Genomic DNA, 13,544 nt, shown 5'->3' with positions numbered 1-13,544 from the left:
TTTTGTTATATTTTTTTCTCTCATAGAAAGTTTATTTTGATGAAACAAATCCGTGTTAAAAATAAATCGACATTTTGTAAAATATTAAATTTTCTGTAACCTGCATTGATATGTAATTTATATTTCTTAAATATGAACTTAAGATATGTTTTATAAATATTCTATTTCTTTAAGTCGTCAACTCTTCTGACAATGAGAAAAAATGTCTCCCAAACGTTATGCTTTAAATATAGAAATATTTTTAAATTTTTATGAAAAAAGCTTTCAGAAATTGCGAGAACTGCAGACTTTATTATTTGAATTTGAACAGTGACGCCATCTGCAAGAAACCCATTCATTGATGATGACTCATTGATCTGCCATACGTGTATAAAGCAGCAGCTGTAACAAACTTGCACACAGTATAGGATTCTTTCCGATGCCGACATAGCTTAAAGTAGTTTTATTCGTATCGTACCATAATTTTACATACAAATAATTAAGAAAAAAGTTCAATAACAGAGGAAGTGCTAGTAGTTTTTAAATTTTGAGCAATTGAATTATTGCAAATATACTTCGCTGCAATATTGCTGCAAATTTCAATAACAATATTATTTATAACAATATTATTTATTATTTATTTGCAAAGTTTTTTGCATTTTATCTTTTATTTTATTCACATCTTCTATTTGGTAAGTACAAATGCGATGAATAATTGCAATAAATTTGTCCAGACATCTATAATAATTTTATTAAATTATCAGTTTATATATACATATACATGTATATATAATAAAACATAAACAATGATATATATTTTATCGATTTAATTTAAAGTCATTAATAAAGGCATAGATTATTGGTACTGATTTAAACATTGAATATGTGCATAAAAAATAACTTTTAAAGTAAGTAAAAATAATTTTTAGAGTATTGTACAAAAATGAAGAATCATCAAGAAATTGAAATCTTTAATTTTCTAATGCAATTTATTTTATTATCAGATGATAATTTTGAAAAATTCTAAGTTTGAATAAAATATGTTAATTTTTGTTTTTTTATAAAATTAACCACAGGTATGTTGCAAATTGTTTAAAAAAATGTTTGCAAAATATTGCATTGTGTACTTCATACTTTGGCTTCGAGAAGAAAAAATTGTAAACAATTTTTATCTTTAAAATCAAGCTCCAACATTTCCAAAAATAGTTTGCAAAATTTTTATGACGAAACGTAAAACTTAAAATCATTTTTGCGAAAACTTAAATTTAAAAAATTAAAAAAAACAATTGAGTGTTTAGAATATTTATTTTTAAGTTCTATATCGAAATATTCCGTCATTTCTTGAATTTTCATTAATTTATGTAAATATGTGAATCATTATAAGACAATAACTTGTTTAGAATTGTACTTATTCTGATCATCGACATAATGTATCGACATAATGTAAAATATAAACAAATATATATTTACTTATACTAATTTTGTATGAAAATCAAGAATAAGAAAGGATAAACTCTCTCTTTTCTCTTGCTCTCTGAAATTTTTAATATGACTATACGTATATACATACGTGACATTACAAACGTTTCCTGTTCGTTTCCTGTTCTTTAATAGGAAACGATAAAAATCGTGACACCAAGAAGAAATGATCGGAAATTTGCATGCGTGTCATATCTCTTAGTTAACATTAAAAAAACTGATTATACTATTTTACAACTATTGACTAAACATGTAAAAGACACGTAGAGAGACGTGTAAAGAAAAGCGTATTCTTATCACGTTCCTCTTTCCGCATATTAAATACGAGTGATGATTAAATGGAAGATTTTAAAACATTAATGTACATTAAAAAAGAAATAACTTTATATGTTAAAATGAATTTTTGTTATATGTAAATTAATAAAAAAAAATATATATATATAATCTAAAGAGATTAATGGTCAAATTTGAGCAAATCAATTATTTTTTATCTTTTCATTTATAGATTTATATTTGTTATTTTTTTGTTGATACAATACATACAATTTTTATAATTTTAATTAATAGAACTCCTAAATCTCTTAGAATTCCTTTTGAACGATTTTAACATCTACAAATTGATTTTATACTATTGCATTTAATATAATTCTTTTTAAGCCACAGACTGCTTAATTTGGACTTAAATGGACATTAAATTGTACGAAAATTGTTTTAATTTATTTCTTATTATTTGCTAGTTTTGACACAGCCTCTTAATTTTATTATAATACATTTTTATTATATTTAAGTATTTATTGTTTAAGAATATTATCTGTTTAGTTCGTCAATATGTCATTGTTTGCCTTTTGATTTTATCGCCAAAACTACAACTTTGATTATGATTTACTTTTTTTATGATTTATTATTCTTCTCATTTTTTTTTATTTATTGATATTGATGAGGACTGAGTAAAAATCGAAACCTTTAAATATTATATATATATATATAATTAACTTATTTATCATAAACTATTTTCCATCCTTAATTTACTCGAATTTAATCCCTTCGTCGTAATTTACTCGTCGTTAATCTTTTCATATTATTTTGCAATGAGCCTATATTATTTTGTTATTTTAATATAAAAAAACTTATATTAAAAAATTTTATAATATATTAAAATATAAAAATTTTATAATATAATATTTTATATAATATATATAAAAATATTTTTATATGTATTATAATAAATTATCTTCAATGTAATTCTGTAGCTAATTGAAAAGAAACTAATTGAAAAGAAAATGTATAAAAAGCATAATCAGCGGAAGTCATTTGATATCAGTACAGAAATTTATTTTATTTGTACTTTTTTTTAACTTTCGTCGACATTTTTAAAAATAGGCAGTAATTTGCTTCATATACAAATAATAATAGTATTTATTGCAATCTTGCAAAAAAATCTTTTATTAATTATTATATTGAAAGTGAATGTGGCAACTGTGAACTGTGAAACTGTACATACAAGCATTTATAATTAAGCATTTATGGTTAAGCATTTATAATTAAGTTGCCAATTCCTTTCTTTGACGATTTTCTTTACGGTAAATAAAATATAAATCCGACTGTATAATGTAACAAAATTTTAAATAGCAACAACTTTCAGTTTGTTTTCATTTATTATCTAAATTGCAACAAAAAAAAATGTGTAATATTTAAAATAATATCTCAAAGATTTAGAGTTTTCTAAATGTGCACAAAATATAATTTTTTTAAAATATAAATTAATATGTTTTTTCATATCAAATTTAATTTTTTTTATTGTATATCTTACGTTTTCTCTCCGATTTTATTTAAAATATAAAATTTGTATATTTTTTATATTTATATGAATTACAGATATCTCATACTTAATCTAATGACAAAATATTATTAACAGTTCTATAATGATAATGTAATTATGTAATTTTAAAATAATTTCAGGATTTCAGGAAAAATCACGAACGCGATGGCGCAGGTCACGCCAGATATTAAAAAATCTTTGGTTAATGATACAATATTCAATAAAATAAATAAATATTTTATAAGTATGGATTCCGATAACGTGAAGAATCACAATCAGTTTTTAAATCCAGTATTGAAAAAATCCTTTTATTACTAAAAATATATCATGTTTTAATTGCACTCATATAAGTTATTTATTATAATAAATGCCGCAGATATTTGAACAATTAATAAGTGCTATGAAAAGAGAAAGTCCATTATTTGAAAAAACATATCAAAGAATAGTGTGGGCTGGAAGTTATTATAAAGGAACGCGAGTAGGACAACCGGAAGAGTATGATTTAAATTTTGTGATCAACTTGCCCTTTAAAGAAAAAGATATAGAGGTATAGAGTATTATTTTTTAATTAAAGACATATGTTATTGCAGATTATCCAAACATTAAAAATGCAAATATCAATTTTCATTTATGTGAAAATATTTTTAGTTTATATTTGATTTATTTTTATATGTAATATAAAATGTAAACGCAATTTATACGTAATTTTACAATGAAATCGATAAAAATAAATATTAAAAATTAGTACTTATTTATTATTTTAGTTTCGTGGAGATCGACCAGGTTACACTAAAATACTTACATCTTGGAAAAATGGAAATTTACGCGATACTTTAAATATAGATCCAAAGGCTTGTCGGTAAATGTTATACTAAAACTTGAAACTTCGTTCGGTATAATTTATAAAATAAAAGAAAAATTTATTTTCCTTTCTTTAATTTCTTTTCAGAGAATTAAATTCCTTCATTGATGAGGAATCATATCTAAATCAAGAAAAATTTCGTACTTGGATGGAGGGAATTTTTAGTAAAGTGGCCTATACTAGTAGTGGAATTAATCAAATTAAACTCGATGGCTATCCACCAGTACGAGATGTTAAGAATTGATAATTTGGAAATCAAATTGTTCATTTCAATTGTATATTTAATATCAATTGCATTCTTATTAAATAAACGTTTTACAAGTTTAACATATATATATTTTTTCAAAGAAAAATTTTATTTAATTTTTGCCATGTCAAAATTTTCAATAAATAAGATTGATTTGAATATATTTTGGCTATTATAAAATTATTGATATGTTGTAGAATAACAATATTGTAATGTTACAAAAACGTGAAACATTTGGATATTTAGAAAAATATTCAATGAATATATAGACAAAGATTATACATCTTTTTTGTGTTTATAGATAAGGATAAGAAAGTCGGGACCAGCATTTACGCTAATATTCCAAATATCAAATAATTTTGGTAAAACAATCGATATCGATGTAGTTCCAGTCTTAGCTTTTTTGGTTCGTACGCCACCACCAAGATGTTCCAAAATGGACATTTTAAAAAAAGTACGTAATATATAAAATAAAAATATTTGATTCAAAGAATTTATTGTGTGTGTTTCTTTATCAAGTAAATTAACAATAAATAATTCTATATAAAGAAAAAACAGTTTTTCTTATCGTTGATCAGATATTCATTTTGCTATATTTTTTGTCTGCATTTAATTTTTGTTATAAAAATATTCAGACTGTTTATAAAAATATTCAGATTTAATATTTAATAATTTTACTTAATCAAACTTAACAACAAAGGAACGACAAATTATTTATATAGTGATCCAATAAGTCAAATAAATAACATTTATTTAACTAATCATTCACGTTTTTTAGTCTCCCATTAGATATTGGTCTGTGGTACCCAAACCTTTGAACAATACTAGAGGTGGTTTCAAAGACTCACTTCATCGTTATTGGCGATTGTGTTTTTATGAGTTTGAAAAAGATCTTCTGGGTAAACACGAGTATGGACGTATGAAGCCTGTAATACGCACATTAAAGGTATAATATCGTAATGCAACAATATTTATAATAATACGAATAAATTTTAAGTTTACCTTTTGTACTTAATGTTATAAGTATAATTGTATTTTTATAATTAATTTTGTCTTCATATTTTTACTTTTTTTTAAATAATTAATGCATAAAATCTTTTTCTATATTACTAATCTTGATTTTGAAATTTCATTGAAATATTATTGGAATATGAATAATTTTATTCAATAATTATTAATTATATTGTTGCAATTAAATTAATTTATTCGATATATATTAAGTAAGTTTCTCTCTTTTAGAAATTTAGAGATACTCGAAAATGGAAGAACATTGCAAGCTATTACATAGAAACGTTATGTTATAATGAATTAAACATGTTTCATATTTCTGAAAAAGGATCACTAACTTTTTTATTCTTTACGGTAAGTCAAAATTCAAAATTGTTAAAATTTTTTTTCATTAGTATAAAAATAAAGTAGTGATAATATTTATAGATGCTAGAAAAGCTTCGCGATGCTTTTCATCATCACTGTATAAGATACTATTGGGACGATGAGCTTAATTTGTTAGAGACTATCGGAGCTGCAGAAATAAGAAATATGGAAGGAAGACTGAATTACATTCTACAAAAAATCAAAACGAATATCGGGAACAATCCATACGCAATAGCTGAATGGATTTGTAAGTACACTAGAATATCTTCTATCTCAGTTAACCGGTTTTAGTTTAACCAGTCTCGATAACTGGTCACAATTTTCAAGTCAAAGATCAATAGCCAGAATAATTGTACAAGAAATCTTGATAAAATAGTATAATTGTTTGCAGGTTTGCAACTATATCAGGAATTATTACTAATATTAATTGCATTATTAATATTAATGATTCATAACTTGATAATAATTTACTGTTAAAAATATTTATTAACAAATCTAATAATAATGCATGTATAAATTTAATAAAATAAAGTAATTATTAGTTAAAATATAAAATTTCTAAGTTTACTAGCACAACGTTCAATTTAATTGATTATTCGTTTAAATCAATTCCGATTAATAACAAGAAAAGCCGGTTTCATATGAACTACTATTAAATGGAAATCTATAGCATTTGTCTTTTTTTATTCTTCAAATAAATACAAATTAAAATCGTGTGTGTGTGCGTGCATGTATGCGTGTGTATGTGTGGGGGGGGAATCAACTAAAATTGATTATTTATATTATTTATTTATTAAAATAATTTACTTATATTAATAAATATAGCATTTAGCATTCTAACTAAACTAACATCACGATTTCGCTTGAACTTTTCTAGTGAACGAAAACGAATTCATTATATTAACAACAAGAGAATTAGCGCCGGAAGAACCTAAAGAAGAACTTGACCTTAATGAAGCAGGTAAACTGTTACAGAGCTTGAAATTTTGAAAGTTTTAAGAAAAAACTGTCATTACTAATCAAATTTATAATCATATTGTATAATTATTATCATATTGTATAATTATTAAATTTTGCGAAATATTTTCTATATATCCATATTGATAATTGTATCTAGAGTTATTAGCATTTACAACTGCAAGAAGCAAATAATTTTATATTAAAATTTTATCAGATATATCAAATATCAAATATAGAAACTTTTATTATACAGAACTTTATTACAGAACTTAGAAAATCATTTCTTTTAATTATGTAAATTTTTGGGTAATTTGAAGCTGATTATTTCATTTTTGTTCGTATTTTTAAGGAATGATATATTAAAATATACTCATTATTTTAATTAACAAAATCATTAATTTATTACACATTTTTAAATGATAACGATACATTACATCTACGTTATCATTTTAATTAACAAGTTAATTACAAAAACATCACAAATATAAATGGCATTAATAGTTAATTGATAGCTGTTATAAATTAATGATTATATTATTATCATGAATTAAAATTTTCATATTATTAAGTAAAATCTGTTTTAAAAGAAAATTTAAAGATATAATTTTTTTATATCTGCTGAACTAATTAAAATATTTTTAGTAAATGTTCTATTTAGTGTAAAGTAAATATTCTTAAATATTCATGCATTTCAAATGATATGTATAATTAAAAAATTAGTTTACTCTAGAACGATTAAACAAGTAACATACATACATAGGTGATTAAACATGCTTAACATAGAGTTTTTCATTTTTCTAATAAATTTTTCTATGCTTTTTGCAAAACAGTCTTATTTATATTTTTTCCTTTCTTCATATCATATAAAAAATTTTTGAAGGAAAAGATAGATTTATTTTCTTTCTTTAGTATTTTTCTAATTAATTCTTATTGATAAAAAAATTCAGACTTTTTTCAAACATATAAGTAAGAAACGTATAAGTAAGAAACAAAATAAGATACTTTTCCTAATTTAAAAGGAAAAAAGTTTTGAATTGGGGATATTAAAATACATGTATGTATGTATGTATGCGCGCGCGCGCGCGCGCGCGCGTGTGTGTGTGTGTGTGTGTGTGTGTGTGTGTGTGCATACACATACATAAATTTTAATATTCTCCTTTTTTAAAGTTTTTTCTTCCTCTAAAGAAAAAGTATCTCATTTTGTTTTCCTTATATTCTTTTGCTCTTTTAATTGGTCATATCTAATACTTATATATATAGAATTATAATTTTTCGTTAATTATAAGTCAATAACGTATTTCCACGAATTTTTAAATTCATATCTTTAAGAAAGAAATATTATAAAACTATATGTGTTATACAAATTATAAAACCTAAAAATATAGATTTAAAACAATTTCAAAAACAGAACTCTTGAAATATATATAATAAATGATTATATAAAATTAAGGCACGCGATTCCTCTTCTCATATTAGCCATATTAAATTGATAATGATTTCTGATTTCTGATTTCTGATTTCTAATTTTTAACATTGTAATTCAATATTTGTTTAGAACATCAATTTGCATTCGATCACTGAATCAAATATCAATTGGAAGAGAAAAATATATTCAGTAATATTACTTTTCTAATTTTTTTACACTAGCCTTGCATTTTAATCATTCGTCTGCGCTTTTTATACAGTTTATTTTTATTTTCTTCTATTATAATTAATAACATTGCAATAATATTGCAATAATATTTTGTTATGTTTTTTTCCAGCGAATCAATGGAATTGCGTGATTGTCTGACCAATTGAGAAAAAAATCAGCAATATTGATGACACAACGTATCATAGCGAGACAATCTCTTTCGGCTGAATGACCTGAAAATTTAGAGTCAAACATGTATTCATAAATGACATTGAGCTTCAAACTGATTGGCCTATCGCACTCAAAATTTAATTTCTTGGAAATATTTTTTTTAAATGGTCGCTGTGCAAAGACATGATCCGGCCTTATTTTTTGATTTTCCGGCGTTTTTTCGTTCACTTCTTGTATGAGATTTTTCGACAATCGAAGATCATTATACTGCTCGTTTGAATATAATTTCTTATTCTCACTTTCGATAGATTTATCACAAGAAAACATTGTTTGTACAATTGATGTTGTTGCTGTAGACATCGTTACTGTAGACGTTGTTGCTGTAGAAGATGTTGGTACACTGGTAACTTCAACATTTCCCTCTTTGATCATCATGTCTATATCCAACATGGAGAGTGAATCATTATATTCATCGTTTAACAAGTCCTGTATTTTTGGTCCTGTATTTTCCAAGTTTCTTTTATTATAAAAATCTCGGAACATCTCCCAAGTATCAATACAAAGAATCTGATTGTTAAGTGTCTTTACCAAGGAAAAAACGTCGTTATTAAATAAAATAAAAAATAAAATGAAAAACTGACTATGATGTAAATCAATTACCTTATTAATACGTGCAAGTTCTGCCAAGAAAATTGGATAATCAAACTTGTTACCATTATGTGCTACGAAACAAATTGGTGGCGAGAAATGTTGCAAAAAACTAATTATTAATTCATAAACTTCAATTTCAAATGGCTGTACTAGCTGCATGTCATCGTTATATAACTCTACAAAATTATCATAACATTAGTATTACAATCATAATATTAGTATCGCAAAAGAATTAATACAGTAATTATAAAACCATTTATATAATTTTGATTTTTCTTTGTTTTTATTAACTTACATATTTATTAATTTAGACTAATAAAATAACTCACTTGTCATATCTTCCACAATTGGTGGTATCATTGTCTGTGGATTAACTGGAAGCACTAGTTTACTTAAGAGCCTTGGTATGGAATTTTTGTTGCAATTAAATATCGATTCTCTTGAAACAGCAACTAAAGCAATTTCCGTTATTCTCGGCATAATTTTTTCCTTTATGAGACCAGTTGTCTCTAAGTCAAAAAAGATAAATGTCTTTATTTCCATTATAGGTATATGTCAATTTCTTCAGTTGTTCATCAATATTTACTTCTGTATTATTCTCGTTATCATGCGATTTCTATGATTATCTGCAACAATGACAAGTTATAATTGCAATAAATAATATATCATTCTTGACTTTTGAATTACAATTTTATCTTACATACCAAAAGATATTTAGTAAATACATTGGAATCTGAGATAAGATTCATGTGCTAAACATTCATTTAACATGCAACATTTCAGGCAGTTCTAAGCTTCTATGTACCAATCTAAAATTATAAAGTCAAAAGTTTTTTCTACGACTCATAACAGGTTTATAGTAAATTTCATTATTTTATTTCAAGCATTAAAGACTACCATGTGAAGATAAATAATAGCTTACATTTCACATAAATCTGCAATATAATGTCACTTTGACTGATGAAATATCCAATTCATGCACAAAATCATCACATTATTTTTATCGGAGATTTACCGGTTAAAGTATCCTATGTAAGTACGTTTTTATATATATATATATATATATATATATATATATATATATAGCTAGACAGATAGAATGTTTCTTAATTCCTTTACAGAAGAGAATCCATAAAGTTACTATTTAATAAAAAAAGTTTTACTTTATTGTCAAGAAAACTTCATATTGATATTCAACAATTCTCCGAAACTGATCATTATTTTCGACAATGCAACAGCGAGACGTAGTGGAATGTCTCACGTTAAAATATCTTTCGATCTGCACTCATCTTTTTCAGAAAATCAGGCGTAGCTTGACGTGGTTTTGAACAATTCGATTATCGTGAGATATTTATATCCGATAGAGTAGTAATCTTTTATCTCATTTTATCTCATTTTTTTCTCATTTTTTTCTTTTTCTCTAATCTCTGATCTTATATCCATTTCATTTCAAGTGCAAGAAGTGCAACATGGAAACAGTTAAAAAACAAAAAGTCTGTTCTTTTCAGCTGAACTTCGTGCAGTTCAGCTTTTCTTTTCAACATGGAGAGAATGAACGTGCGAGTTCAGTTGAAAAGAACAGATCTACAAATTTTCATAGAGGCACGTTCCCGTATCACGTTGGATGTTATCGACGCCGACTGGCAATTAGCGTGGATCCGCGTGACCCGCATTCCTTCGTGAATGCCACTGGGAGCGCCACTGGGTAGATATACATCGTGAAATGATGTCCTTCTAACAATCGCTCGTGACCGCTCGTGACCGCTTGCTGCGGTGGTGGCGTCCGGTTCGCGCTCTCGTGAAAGTCGGAGCACGCTCGATGCCGTCGTACACATGACAGGTTACGAACGTAACCATGAGTGATGTCTTCGCGATTGTGATTTTCGCGATATCGGGACGATAATTCGCACCGATCTATGTGATGATCCAACAAGTCATCGCGAGCTCGTACCACCATGATCTCTGCAGCCCCATTGATTTCGCTGTTTCTCTTCCTGCTGAACGTCCGGGCGGGTCCCGTGCCACATACTCCGAAACTGTTGGTCGTTTCCTACGATGCGTTCAGGTGCGAAATGTATAATATTTGTAAATATTAATTACTAGATACAAGATCCTGCTCAATGAGACCGAAAACGTCAACATTTATTTATTTTGTCTACATATCGGTAGTTAATTATTTATTTAGATGTTCATAAAATGAAGAAACACAGCTGATTTGTTTTCTTTCTTTTTTTCTTTTTTGCAGATACGACTATTTTGACAGAGAGCTGACACCATTTATGAGCCAGTTAAAGGCAGAGGGCACTTATACGGATTACATGATGAATATCTTTGTCACCAAGACCTTTCCCAATCATCATACGATGGCAACCGGATTTTATGCGGAAACACATGGAGTTGTAGATAATGAATTTTTTGATCCTAGCAAAAATAATCTTACAAAATATTCATATGAGCTGTATCATTACAACAACAATATTTTACCTATTTGGGTATGTAATAGGATAGTAATTATATTTTGTATTTTGTTATATTTTTAAATGTGATTTTTATATCTTAATGTGTTTTGTTTTAGACGGTTAATGAGAAAAGTGGCAGACGTAGTGGTACAATGATGTGGCCAGGTTCTGTGTTCGAATATCAAGGAACATCACCTACCTTCGCACAAGTATGTATCCAACATATGGAATAACATATTTAAATCCAAAGGATATCAATTAACACTTTAATTAAACACTTTAGGCTTTTAATGATACAATTCCATGGGAGGAACGGGTCGATGAATTATTATCTTGGTTTGTACATCCTACAAATCCGATTAACTTGGGGATATTGTACATTGAAGATCCAGATTACCACGGTCACGCAGTAGGAATAAACAGCCCTGAATTTAATGAAATTCTCAAAAAATTAGACAATATTACAAAATATATGCATGATAAGATTAATCATTATGGCTTGACAGACCTTAATGTGATTCATTTAAGTGATCATGGCATGGCATCAGTTACAATGGAAAGAATAATAAATTTAACGAATTATATCAATGCTAGTGATTACATATTTGTGGGATCTTCCCCAGGATTACATATTTTTCCACATCCTGGTAAGAGTGCCTTACAATATAATTTTTACAGAATTATTATACATTTCTTTGTTACTACATCTTTTTTAAATATTTAGGAAAAGAAGAGATGATTTATCAGAAATTGAAGTCTGCCGCAGAACAGACTAATACATTCAAAGTGTATAAAAGAGAAGATATTCCAAAGAAGTATCATTATGGCAATAATACTCGCGTAGGACCCATTTTTGTCATAGCTGAAGTTGGATATGCATTTCAGAATTTGTATGATGCTATAGAATATTATAAACATAAATTTAATATTACAGGTAATTTTGTAATATTTATATTTATTGCTATATGTATATCATATAATTTTTAACATTGAGTTATTGTTTTCCATTTAGTTAATAATCGGACAGAATTTGGGCTGCATGGTTATAATAATGAAGCTAAAGATATGCATCCATTTTTCTTTGCGAATGGGCCAGCTTTTATGCCAAGATGTAAATTAGAACCTTTTAATAATACAGACTTATTTCCTTTATTTTGTAAGATACTTAATTTAAATTGTCCCATGGTTAATGGTACTTTATCTCATATAACAAAGTGCCTTAGGACACAATGGAAAGATGTATCAATACCGACATATAAAATATTAAGTAAGTTTTATTTAATAATTATATAAATTTTTAAAGATGTTATATATGTATATATAATAATAATAATATAATAATAAAATTTTTATTTAGTTGCAGTTATCATAACCACTATATTAATAGCAGTTTCAGTATCAGCGACAATAATTTATCGAAAGAAACGAAGATCAGTATATAATTATAGGTAAATAATAAATATAAATATTAACTAGTATTCTTAATTTAAAGCAAGTTTTAAAATTTAAAATGTTTTCTTTTTTTTTACATGTACTTTTGCATTTATTTTATTTTATTTTATTTAAATAATAAAAACAAACTTTTACAATATAAATAAGATTTAGTAACAAAATTATTTTAATTTTTCAGGGATTCATATTATACATTGGGCGAATAAAATTACGTACAATTAATATTAATTAATATTAAATATGATATTATTTATACTTTTATTAGATTTTAGTTAGTGAATTAATTTAATATGACTATGATAGGAATTATACGAAAGTGATTTATAAATTATGTTTTTATGACAATGAATACAGTACAAAGTTAATTTTTTCATCTCCTTGGATCTCCTTCATGTTGTAAGAAGACATATTACTGATCTACTAAATAACATATAAGTGTTTAAATAAATATTTAGTGT

At 25.8% G+C, this 13,544-nt stretch overlaps 3 protein-coding genes across 13 annotated transcripts; 2 read left to right on the top strand and 1 right to left on the bottom strand.

Moving 5' to 3' along the window:
• The first annotated feature begins 371 nt into the window (after nucleotides 1-371).
• cGlr1 (cGAS-like receptor 1) lies at nucleotides 372-9,160 on the top strand. 4 transcript variants are annotated; one of them, XM_011639235.2, is made up of 11 exons: nucleotides 375-671; nucleotides 3,418-3,568; nucleotides 3,654-3,824; nucleotides 4,042-4,136; nucleotides 4,227-4,362; nucleotides 4,688-4,840; nucleotides 5,165-5,332; nucleotides 5,626-5,748; nucleotides 5,821-6,007; nucleotides 6,638-6,721; nucleotides 8,484-9,160. In XM_011639235.2, exons 2-11 carry the CDS (start codon nucleotides 3,443-3,445, stop codon nucleotides 8,510-8,512), a joined length of 1,272 nt encoding a protein of 423 aa, XP_011637537.2. In that variant the 5' UTR covers nucleotides 375-671; nucleotides 3,418-3,442; the 3' UTR covers nucleotides 8,513-9,160. The 4 variants fall into 4 exon arrangements, with proteins under 4 accessions (XP_088937685.1, XP_088937686.1, XP_088937687.1 ...); XM_089081559.1 differs by lacking the exons at nucleotides 6,638-6,721; nucleotides 8,484-9,160 and adding an exon at nucleotides 6,152-6,315 and having other exon boundaries at nucleotides 372-671; XM_089081560.1 differs by lacking the exon at nucleotides 6,638-6,721 and having other exon boundaries at nucleotides 373-671.
• Nucleotides 7,094-10,807, bottom strand: LOC105427485 (uncharacterized). 8 transcript variants are annotated; one of them, XM_089081568.1, is made up of 6 exons: nucleotides 10,098-10,285; nucleotides 9,880-9,984; nucleotides 9,762-9,801; nucleotides 9,505-9,684; nucleotides 9,185-9,351; nucleotides 7,094-9,106 (listed from the first exon to the last, which is right to left on the bottom strand). In XM_089081568.1, exons 4-6 carry the CDS (start codon nucleotides 9,653-9,655, stop codon nucleotides 8,468-8,470), a joined length of 957 nt encoding a protein of 318 aa, XP_088937694.1. In that variant the 5' UTR covers nucleotides 9,656-9,684; nucleotides 9,762-9,801; nucleotides 9,880-9,984; nucleotides 10,098-10,285; the 3' UTR covers nucleotides 7,094-8,467. The 8 variants fall into 8 exon arrangements, with proteins under 8 accessions (XP_088937694.1, XP_088937689.1, XP_088937693.1 ...); XM_089081563.1 differs by adding an exon at nucleotides 10,339-10,806 and having other exon boundaries at nucleotides 7,094-9,351; nucleotides 9,505-9,801; nucleotides 10,098-10,203; XM_089081567.1 differs by having other exon boundaries at nucleotides 9,505-9,801.
• Nucleotides 10,808-10,904: 97 nt separating this feature from the next.
• LOC105427486 (ectonucleotide pyrophosphatase/phosphodiesterase family member 5) lies at nucleotides 10,905-13,435 on the top strand. Its single transcript, XM_011639238.3, has 8 exons — nucleotides 10,905-11,240; nucleotides 11,421-11,667; nucleotides 11,751-11,843; nucleotides 11,918-12,281; nucleotides 12,359-12,568; nucleotides 12,647-12,901; nucleotides 12,992-13,082; nucleotides 13,265-13,435. The coding sequence occupies exons 1-8, from the start codon at nucleotides 11,131-11,133 to the stop codon at nucleotides 13,290-13,292; spliced, it is 1,398 nt and encodes a 465-aa protein (XP_011637540.2). The 5' UTR covers nucleotides 10,905-11,130; the 3' UTR covers nucleotides 13,293-13,435.
• The last annotated feature ends 109 nt before the right edge of the window (nucleotides 13,436-13,544 follow it).

This window comes from Pogonomyrmex barbatus, unplaced genomic scaffold (genome assembly GCF_055798465.1).
Source record: "Pogonomyrmex barbatus isolate J1 unplaced genomic scaffold, ASM5579846v1 scaffold5, whole genome shotgun sequence".
Lineage (NCBI taxonomy): Eukaryota > Metazoa > Arthropoda > Insecta > Hymenoptera > Formicidae > Pogonomyrmex > Pogonomyrmex barbatus.
Note: the sequence above shows the minus strand (reverse complement) of the source record. Positions and strands in the feature narration are given on the sequence as shown.